At 41.1% G+C, this 11,196-nt stretch overlaps 1 protein-coding gene across 1 annotated transcript; it reads left to right on the top strand.

The window, feature by feature from the left end:
* Window positions 1-1,549: 1,549 nt before the first annotated feature.
* FBXO7 (F-box protein 7) lies at window positions 1,550-10,400 on the top strand (the record flags this gene model as incomplete). The annotated part of the gene is made up of 8 exons (XM_009873171.1): window positions 1,550-1,847; window positions 3,480-3,707; window positions 5,237-5,378; window positions 6,210-6,293; window positions 7,368-7,460; window positions 8,424-8,600; window positions 9,262-9,299; window positions 9,662-10,400. Coding segments are annotated over 8 exons (1,465 nt in total), but the record flags the coding sequence as incomplete, so codon positions are not given.
* Window positions 10,401-11,196: the final 796 nt, after the last annotated feature.

The raw sequence follows: 11,196 nt of genomic DNA, 5'->3' as shown, positions 1-11,196 counted from the left end.
CTACTGAGTTTGGTCCCACCGGTAGCTGGGTCACCACAGCTCTGGACTGATGGGTTTTGCTTTCCTTGCTGTTCACTACGGAACAGAGAAGTAGAATCATAGAATCGTTTTAGTTGGAAAAGACCCTTAAGGTCATTGAGTCCAGCCATTAACCTAGCAGTGCCAGGTCCACCCCTAAACCATGTCCCTGAGCACCACATCTATGTGCCCTTTAAATACCCCCAGGGATGGTGACTCCACCACCTCCAGGAAAACAGGACCATGTAAAGGACCAAAGAAAACAGGACCAAAGTAAAACTTTCGGAAATGCTCAGCTGTGGTATATGGGTTGCAGCTCAGTCAGAGCTGACGTACATGCCTGTGTTGCCGTTACGTTACAAGACGTTCTGTAGGTTGTTCAGTTTTTGCAGGCTTCATAGAGAATCTGTGGCCTTAAATTTCATAAACGTGTGGAGAATCATGGTGGTCTTTATAGGAGAGTAAATTTGCAAAATCAATTTAAGAGTTGCCTACACAAGGACCTCTTTTTCTGAGGGTGGATAAAGGGTTTGTATTCACAGACCTTTTATTAGGTATGGTGTACTGATGTTTCACTGTCGATATATACGTTTGGTAGTGCTGCACTGCGCTGCATAGTGGCATGGGCAGGAGAAATCTGAAGTTACCGCTTGTTTTGCCACAGTGGGTGTGTTTTATAGCTGATAGTAGATAGCTGCTTCTGTGCTAACCAGTTCCTGTTTGGGTTTTTTTGTAAGTACCTGCCTTGAAGCATCTTTTCTTATTGCCCTCGTTTGCAACTAGCATGCTGTAGGGCAGCTGCTGACCTTTTGAGATTAGTGTTTTGCTTAATTGGAGAGCAAGAGGGTTGAGTCTGCAACACTGTCTTGTTTTTAAATAATCTCATTCAATAGCTTATTTAAAGCTTATTTTGCTAGGTGTGGTATCCTGTAGTTTGGAGGGCACTAGGTTGCTTTCCTTTATAACTGTTATATGAGCAATTACTGTAAATGAAGTTATACGTACTAAGCAGCCATGGCCACTTAAAACATACATGAAGAGCAACACAGAAGACATTTTGTCCTTACTTTCCTTTAATATATAACTTATGAATCATAGAATGTTCGGGTTTGGAAGGGACATAGAAAGATCGTTGAGTCCAACACCCCTGCCAGAGCAGGATCACCTAGAGTAGGTCACACAGAAACACGTCCAGGTGGGTTTTGATTGTCTCCGAAGAAGGAGACTCCACAACCTCTCTGGGCAGCCAGTGTCAGTGCTCTGGCACCCTCCCAGGGAAAAAGTTTTTCGTCATGTTTTTTGTGGAACCTCCTATGTTCCAGCTTGGACCCGTTGCCCCTTGTCCTATTATTGGGCATCACTGAGAAGAGCCTGGCTCCATCCTCCTTATACTCACCCTTTACATATTTATAAAAAGCCCACGACATAGTACTGTTGTAGTATGCAGCATGGATTTCTTAACTATACCTCTGTGTACAGTTACCCAAGTGTAGCCAACCATGTTTCCTTTTTTTTCTTTTCTGTTGTGCAGTTCTGATACTGAGTTTTCAATAACATTGAACAGAAAAGATGCTCTCACAGAAGACCAGAAGACCTTAGCTTCATATGGGATTGTTTCTGGTGATTTGATATGCTTATTACTAAAGGAAGCAGATGGACAACCCAACCTACCTCCTCCTCCTTCTACTCCTCACCCACTTCAGAATGGTCATGAGCCGTCCACCTTGATCCCCAATGAACATCAGGCCAAAAGTCCAAAAGCAGAGGGACAGAATAAGCAATCTGACAGCCAGAAAGCTCAGGCAGAAGTTAAAAGGAGTGATGAGAGGGTAAGTACATGAGGATTGCCTTGTACAAGACAAGGCAAAAAAGAGGTATTCTGTTGTGTCAGTTGCTGTACTGTATAGTAGAGAACCTCTTTAGAATATCTGGCTCCTTATACTTGTCTAATATATGGCAAGTTACTTGGATGGAAATTTGTCTCTAGTCATTGTAAATTAGCTGTGACACAGAAGGTAGTTCAGATGCTTCAAGTCTGAGATGCTTCAAGTCTGACATTTGTACAGGATTAATATTTTTGAGGGAACATGCACTTTCCGTAAGGAAGTTAGGAATATGTTTCTTGTCTCAGTGCTGTCTTCTCGAGGAAGCCAATTCTAGGTACTGAACCGATGCAACAGACATTACCTGAAACACCACTGACAAGATGAATGTGTAGCTCCTTCGTAATAAGAGTTCCCCAGGTGAGACCTGTCTGTCTTGTGCATGGAGGTTGCGCTGCTGTGATGTCTCCTGCCTCATCCTTCTTAGGTGTACATCTGTATGCTTCATGCAGCTAATAGGCACGTTTTTTGCATATCACTCAGTGGTTTGTTTCCCAAATGCTTGGTCTCTGGGGAGAGAAGACTCTCCAGGTCCAGCCTAGTGGCACCATCAGTTCATTATGTGATCTTGTCAGTTTGAAGGAAATTGTGTTTCAACATTCTTTCAGAGCAAGTAGTTTCTTCATTTTTGGCATGAATTTCAAATATAAAATGCCCTTTAATGCAAAATTTATATGAGGTCTTTTAAAAAATAGTGTTTTAGCATATGGAAATTAGGTTTAGGATAAAAAGATTTGTAAGTAGTGAAGGAACATGTAGTTGGACTGTTGTCTTGTTGATTCTTGTCAGGAGCTGTAATCCTTACATGGTGCTCTGGGCACGCAAGCTCCTTGTGTCTGTTGGTCAGACTGTAGTAAGCAATGCAGAACTGTCTATTACGTCTTTATTTTATATTCAAAGGCAAGGTGAAAGATTCTCATATCTTCCAAAATTGTGGTGAAAGATGGCATGAAAATTTCCAAGCAACTAAGTGGCATTGTAGAACTCTAGAAATCTGAAAATCTATGGGTTTTTTTTTGTAATGTATCTGTGGGTGGTTTTATCAGTTAACATAATAATATGGTGTGATAATAATAGAAGAAAGGAAGACTCATTAATCCACAGTGCTCCTCAAGTATCAGCAGATATACCTATTGGTGATTTTTTTTTTTCCCCCCTCAGCTATTTAGGCCTATTATGTTTGTCAGTAGTCCAAGTTAACACTTTGGTTACTTGCCATCGTATTGGCTACATTTAAATAAATGGTGATACTACAGTGAGTTAATTATTCCCTTGTATGTTGTGAAAATTCTGATGAAGGTTTAGTATATTATCACTTTGTCTTCAAGTAGTATATATAATCAATCGACAGACCTTTTTTATTTTGCATTATAAATACCAGAAATTATTGAGGTTGTATGTATAATCCAGGTCTCCAGCTGGGATGATAGAGAATGGAGATATAATGAATCTGTACAATTTGCATGAGAAATTGGTAGAGTAGACTTTGTGCCTGTGAGGTCTGGAATAAGCAGACAAATAATGTTGATGTAGAGGTGTAATTTTCTGAATGAAGGTATGTTTTGCTTTCCCTTGAAGGCAGGATCCAGCCTAGAATTTCCTTCTGGATTAGTCCCAGAAGATGTTGATCTGGAAGAAGGTACAGGGTCCTATCCCTCCGAACCCATGCTGTGCAGTGAAGCTGCTGATGGAGAAATACCACATTCCTTAGAGATGCTCTACCTTTCTGCTGAGTGTACCAATGCCACCGATGCCTTGATTGTTCTCGTACATCTTCTTATGATGGAGGCAGGCTATGTACCTCAGGTAGGTGCACAACCAATCAGGAAATGTCTTGGTCCCTGTGAGAAAGCTGTGGAATACCGTGGGAATGTGTGATACAAGATGCGTCGGAAGATCCACTTCGAGTTTTGTATGTATCAGTCAGCAGCAGGGGTTGCTGAAGTATCAGCTTCTCTGCTTTGCCTGAGCAGTAAGCCTTAAGGCTGAAGAGTGGACCAGCTTTTAGATGGGAGAGGGGCCTGTCCATATGCTGCTTTCAGTCCTCAGCCTCACTGGGACCCAGCTGATAACCTCTGTTTCTGCCTTATGCTGTTGAGCTTGTGTAGATGCGGTTGATGGTAGCACTTCTCTGAAGTACTGACTTAAGCATCAGTATCATTTCAGTGGTGTCCTGTATACATCGAAAGGGTTGTCAGGCATCGGAACAGGCTGCCCAGGGAAGGGGTGGAGTCGCCATCCCTGGAGGTATTTAAAGGACGTGTAGATGTGGTGCTCAGGGACATGGTTTAGAGGTAAACCTGGCATTGCTAGGTTAACGATTGGGCTCCATGATCTTAAAGGTCTTTTCCAACCTAAACAATTCTGTGATTCTAAATGGTGGTTAACAAGGCTGAGATCTGCCAAAATGTTGTCAGCAGTTCTGCATTAACTTCACCTGAGTTCAGTTCAGCTTTGGTCCCACTAACCTGCAGAGGTATCTGACTCATACTCGAGCACCTATGGCAGTCCCTCTGTACAACGTGTGAATTTACCTTTTCCCTTTAGATTTTCAGGTTTGCTGTAGGTGGCTGAACATGTGAAAAAAAGATTTGCTCTCAGGGAAGGTGTTCTGATGTTTTTTTCTTGCGGTGAGGCTAACGAAGCACATGTAGGGGGTCAGGTTGGGTGTCTGGTTGACCAATGCTGGTTTAATAAATCTGCAAAGTTAATTGCATTCCTATAACCTGAAATACTATCTGAAGAATACATTTGCCACTAGGAAGAAAGTTTATGTCAGTCAGTATGGGCTGTGCAGATTTGAGAGGAGAGAGAGCAGTCCACTTGTACTTTTGATGATGTCGTGTCCCCGTCTGGGATTTAATTTGAGCCTTTTCATGCTGAAGTTGAAAGGAAAAAGTGCTAGTCCACTCAGATTTTTTTGATTGGATTTCAAACTATGACTCTTCAAGCCCTGTCAGACCTCATAAGTTCACAGAAAAGGTGCGATAACATGTTTCTCGTGCAGTAGATTAATGTACGTGCAGGAGTTGTCAGAATGCTGGAATAAATAACAGAATGAGGTACATGTCTCAGAGAAATAGGTGTGAGGCTGCTCACTGAACAACAACATTCGTTGTCAGAAACTGGGACAGGACAAAAAAATTACTGAACTTCTTAAACTTGATGTTGATCTCAGGGAAAATAGCGTATAATCATGCTGTCGTAGTCTGCATCATAATGCGTATTGCAACTAAGATTTGCAAGCAGCATTTTGACATTTCCTCACTTTTAATTCTTTTTTTCACCCCTTGGTACACTGCTGAAGTACAACAGTGTTATCTCTCTATTTTTAGGGGACAGAATGCAAGGCAGTGTCTATGCCAGAGAAATGGAGAGGAAATGGAGTTTATAAGCTACAGTACACTCATCCCCTTTGCGAAGAAGGTTCTGCTGGTTTGACTTGTGTGCCTTTGGGAGATCTTGTTGCTATTAATGGTAAGTTAGTCAAGTTTTTATCTTGGATGCACAGTGCTAAGTATCACTAATTTTTGGCAGGAGAAAAAATAAATGTGCTCTGTGCACTCTGTTTGGAACTGCACCTTGATTATCCAGGTTGCTGAGGGGCAAAAGATGCCACTTTCTGATGTTGCATATGTGTGGCATTTCCTGTCTCCATGTTAACTGTTTCTCTCTCTCTCTAATCGGAATGGATCAGTGCTTAGGGCATTCAGCTGGCCTTTTCACTGCACGAATGTAGAAATCTGTTTCTTGTCTCATGTCATGTCATGGTATATGTTGCCAGACGTTAAAAAGAGGTAGATTTACTCCAGCTACAATGTTTTGGCTTTTCCGGTGTTCTTTGCAAGGCTTACAAACAACCTCCAGATTATGTATTCTGGGGCTTAACTGTATAATCTTTTATGTACAACAGTAACAGTTTAACTGTGGTCTCAAAAATTGTATTTAGTTTAAGCTGTTAAGAAAATTTAGGGAAGTCTAATTGTTTGACTCAGCTTCCATATTAGTTGGGTTTTTTTGGAAGCTTTTTGGTTTTTTGTCTTTGTTTACTTGTTGGATTTTTTTCCATTTCATATTTTATTTAGCATTTGAGCAATTCCACATTTTTGCAGAACCAACATCCCATTTTATTTTTCTGAAGTTTTTATTTGTCTATCTACTTGCTATAGTCAAGTACTTTCCAAGAGAGAATCTGGTAAAGGAGGAAAGTAAAACACGTCTGAAGTGTAGAGCAGTAATGAAGTGATCCTCGTCATCTCTCAATGTATTTTAAATTTTGAAATGTCTTTTTTTTCCTTATATTTGCAGCAACATTAAAAATCAACAAAGAGATTAAAGGTGTGAAGAGAATACAGCTATTGCCAGCATCCTTTGTTTGCTTTCAGGAGCCAGGTATGACTGAGCTATGATATTCAAAGTAGTAAACTAAAAAATAAGGAAGTCACACAGTAAGTAAGGCTATACTTCAGTAGAGGACCAAATAGGTAAAGAATAACAAAAAAAGAATAAAAATGTGGTTATCATTTAAGTGAGTCACAGCTTTGTGGTAAAAGGAAGTCGGAGTGCAGCCATTTGCTCACATTTTGCTCTTGAAACCATTTGAATCTATCGGCTTAACTATGTCAAGAAAGAACCTTGGCAAACCCAAGTCATCCTTTGGCCCATATGCCTGTTATTTATGAGTTCCTAAGCATATATGTGAATCTCTGGGGCAGCAATGGTGGGTTATATCCCCTCTGCCGGCAGTGTAGGACTTCAGAGGCTGATGGTGCCTACACTCTTGTGGCACCATAATTGTTATGTTCTTTTTGTCAGAAAACATGTGCTGACCACATAGCTCTCTCCTGAATGCCACAATTATAGGGGAAACTAAGATGGGGGAGCAGAGAAGGACAGATAGATGCGATCTCCTTGTGAGCACAGACCTGCCTATAGCTTTTTATTCTCTGAAGTATCCAAACTGTTTTGTTGACTCTTGTGGCTGACTCAGTGTCTGACACTGTCCTGGGTAGCCCCAGCTGCCGATGTACAAGTCTAGTCAAAAGGCTTTAGAAGAATTAACTGAGCACTGAAATGTATCTGATATAACGGAAGAGACTTCTGGCTCCTCTTTGTTCAGAGCACAGAATGGATGCTGGAAGAATGACTCTTGCAGTCATTTACAGCATAGGTGCATGTTAAACATCAGCTTTGAAATCTGACAAAAGGAAGCTCTGACAGCTTGGGAGTTGTTTGTTTCTGAAGAGCTCAAGTATTTCTCTTTATGATGGTTTTTAAAGCCAAAGGAAAGCCTCCTTGCAACTTGTCTGTAGTTTGTCAATGTATTGCTGCATGATTGTTACACTCTAGCTGCAGAGCTGTTCCAGTCACAAAGATATTAGTTCCGCTTATAAGAAAACCATAAGTCTTCCACTCTTTGCGTTGTAAGCTCCTGAAGTTAAGCTTTTTACTTCTCTTCTTTGATAGAAAAGGTTGCAGGTGTTTACAAAGACCTTCAGAAATTGTCCCGTCTCTTTAAAGACCAGCTGGTTTACTCTCTTCTGGCTGCTGCCCGACAAGGTGAGAGAAGATATTTACAATTGGAGGTGGCACTTCAGTTTTGTGGATGGAAGGGAGAGGGTCTATCTTGTAGGAAAAAGTGTTTGAAACAGCTGTTCATTGATGGGTATATAAAGAAATTTATACATTCTAAAGAAATTTTATTAATCTTTGTATTTCAGAAAATATTAAGATAGTGATAATTTCCTGGGTTTAATTCTTGATTTCTCTAGTCTCATTTAAGAGACTGGAGTGGCTGTTTTCCACACTTAGTGATGAGACGATCATACCAAAATAATTTTATGGCAGTAGTTCTGTAGTTTTGATCTAGCCCTAGTTCCTGGGGCTAGACTTCCAGGCTTGTCAGAGCAGAAAAATTTATATAGCATCATGTCTGGCAGTCTAGCCCCAGGAATGATCTTCTCAGTAACTGATCATTGAGGGCTTGGAGAGGATGGTAAGAAGTAACCCAAGCTGGTGTTTGTGGAGCAGTAGGAAGCCAGCCTTTGTCTGCATAGGTATTGCCATAAAAGGTCTCAGCTTTGTATTCTGAAGACTGTTCAATGTCCCTCTAGACTTCAGTGCAGGAGAGTTTTATGTGAAGCATGTGCTCTGTATTTAATGTGGTTTTTTGTGGGCTCATGAAATTGAGCAGGTCTTTTTTTTACCTATTCCTTTGTTCTGTAGCCTATAAACATAGTTCAGTGTGTGGAATGTTTCTTAGGCTTACAGTGGCCAATAGTGGTCAGGATAAAGTGCTATTTGCCCTATTTTGTGCACTCTGTAAACGTACTTAGAGTTCTAGGAGATCTCTTTTACAAGAAGTCCTGTCACAATCCGTTCCGAGAAATGTGGTGTAACTCGGGCATCAGAAGGAAATGATTTAAGGGAAAGGTTATGATGTCTGGCCTTTCTGTAGGGTCTTCAGAGATAAAGTAAACTCTACGCCACTTAGGTAATGCTTCTGTTTTCTCCACTTTGTAGCTCTGAACCTGCCAGATGTTTTCGGGTTAGTGGTCCTTCCTCTTGAGCTCAAGCTTCGGATTTTCAGGCTTCTGGACGTCCGTTCTCTCATCTCTCTTTCTGCTGTTTGCCGTGATCTTTACACGGCTTCGAATGACCAGCTTCTGTGGAGGTTTATGTATCTGCGAGATTTCCGAGGTAATGTGGAGACATACGTTTTTCTGATTACATTCTTATGTGAACAGAGGTATTAGGTCCAGCAGATTTTGATAAGAAGCTCCTCAGGCAATCACTTCCAATCGTTAAACACTGAGTAAATGCAATCACATGTGATGCTCAGGTATAATTCAAGTGAACACATACTTTTCTGACATGAAAACTAGGGACAATCTGCTGACCACGTTCTGATGGACCATGTAGTTCTTACCATGTGGTGCAGACTTTCCTTGTTGTCGTATGTTTTTCTGGCTACCTCAGTGTACTGGCTGTTGCAGATATTAGGGAATGTAATCTCTCATGAGACTGAAGAAATAAGGTGATCAGGGAAAGTTCTGTCGGAAGTCAAAGATGTCCAGTGTTTCTGGGATTTCTCTACTTACTCAGTGAGTGTTGGAGATGGAGTTTTATGTAGAATGGGTGTACAAGTTGATTAGCCACTGAATTGTCCTGGAGCTTTATATCTTTTAAGATTCATTATCTTTTAAGATGCATTATCTTTATGAAAAATGTATTGACCAAAATTGTGGGTTTTGTCTTCTGGTGGTTCTTCAGGTTCTGACAAAACTGTGGGCATTGGTGGCATGAATGCTATTTAAAAATAAGCAAGATTGCTCTATTTTTTTTTTGCTTCTCTTTTTAGATCCTATTGCAAGGCCTCGTGACACAGACTGGAAGGAGGTAGGTGGCTTTTTAATAAAATCTCCAAGATTAGTCTCCATGGGTTAAGTTGAGGATAAGACATAGACTTTGGGAGGAAGTAACTTTGAGTTAAATTCTAGTTTAAGAGTGTGGTGTTCTGTGCTTAGTCAGAGTAGGAGAGAACAGCATTGACAAGTTACATGGTACGTTCCCAAACGGTGGGTCAGGTGTCTTCCAGAGATGCTGTGTTTGGTCTTTGGCAGGCAGGGGAGTGGCTGTTCTGGGTTTTCAGCCTGGTGAGGAGTGTTTTGTCTCAGGAGCATTGCAAAACTGAATGCAGTTGCTGAAGCTGGAGTGCAAAGCACTTAAGAGTTTTAAAATGCCTTTGTTTCTGTCCGCAGCTATACAAGAAAAAATTGAAACAGAAGAAGGAGGCCCTGAGATGGAGGCACATGATGTTTCTGCCCCCTACACCTCATCCAATCCCCTTTCATCCCAACCCGTTCTATCCTAATCCTTTCCCTCCCAACCCATTTCCATCAAACCCCATCTATCCCCCGATGATCATTGGTGGAGAGTATGATGAGAGACCAACACTTCCATATGTTGGAGACCCAATTAACTCCCTCATTCCTGGCCCCGGAGAAGCACCAGGCCAGTTTCCTCCATTCAGACCCCATTTTGACCCAATTGGTTCCTTGCCTGGAGCAAACCCTACACTTCCAGGACGAGCTGGTCCCAATGACAGGTTTCCACCTAGACCCAGCCGGGGCCGCCCCATGGACATTCGCCGTGCATTCATTTAATTGCTCCTTTTTCCTTCAGTGAGTTTTCTAGTCCCTGAGCTTGCGTTCTAACTGCGGGAGGTTGCAAATCCCAGGCACTAACAACTGCCTTCTCTTCAGATTGTAGCGACAACATGTGTGCATGGTAGTGTTTCAACCACAAAAGCCGGGTTTGTTTTCCGCTCCGGTAGTACTCTGCCACCTGGCACTGAGGTCTATTTCACAAAGAGCTACAACTTAGAACAGTTTGTTCTACTTCCCTCCCCCTTGTCCTTAATCATTTGTGAAGTGCTACTTAGAGACCAGAAGGATACCAGCCAAATACTTGCTGCATCAGATAAAGAGCACTTTAAATGCAAACCCTCTACTTGTCTGTCTTATTTGAAGAGTTGTACTAAATTGCCAGGAGAAATACTGTTTCGAATCTACCTGGCTCATAATCTTTATTAACAAAAAAATCTTCCACATAGAACAGCGTGCTACGACTGTTGCGGTAGATGTTTGTAGAAATGTTCAAAGACATTTCCTTTTTCCTTTAATGTTTTATTAGGTAAAAAGCATTTTTGTATTATTACTTAATACACAAAGAATACAGGGAAGGGATTTTCTTTACAATGGAAATATTAGAACACCAGTAAATTAATTTCACAAACAACTGAGTATAGTCATGCTACAGTGCAACTTGGAAGTCTGAACAGAAGCAGGGCAATTTTACAAAGAATCAGCAGCAAAACTTTTGTCTTTCTCCTTGACTTTACAAATAAGGAGCTTTAGTACATGGCTGCAGTTACTGTGTGTGAACTAAAACTGTTGCAAAAATCAGTCTTTCCTCCTGCCTAACTTACTTAAGGAATTAAATAGATTGACCTGGTTGCAGTGTAAATGGGATTACAGCAGGAGAAGCAGGATGAAGTCTCACTTTGCTGCAGTAAATTCTATTTAATTCCATTAAATAAGTGTCAAAATATGTCTTGCCAAGAGGAAATGTCTTGTAACATGTTACGAGCACCTCTCAAGTGTTATCTTATTAACTAATGAGCAACTAACAAGACCACTGTTAACGTCTCATGATGACATCTGCAGGCCGATGCTGGAGCTCAATTACAGGAAGACTGGAATGACAAAACTTTGCTAGAATTTTTAATTTCTTA

The sequence above is a fragment of the Apaloderma vittatum genome, unplaced genomic scaffold (assembly GCF_000703405.1).
Source record: "Apaloderma vittatum isolate BGI_N311 unplaced genomic scaffold, ASM70340v1 scaffold4600, whole genome shotgun sequence".
NCBI lineage: Eukaryota > Metazoa > Chordata > Aves > Trogoniformes > Trogonidae > Apaloderma > Apaloderma vittatum.
The sequence above is the reverse complement of the archived record's forward strand: the minus strand, read 5'-3'. Positions and strand labels throughout refer to the sequence as shown.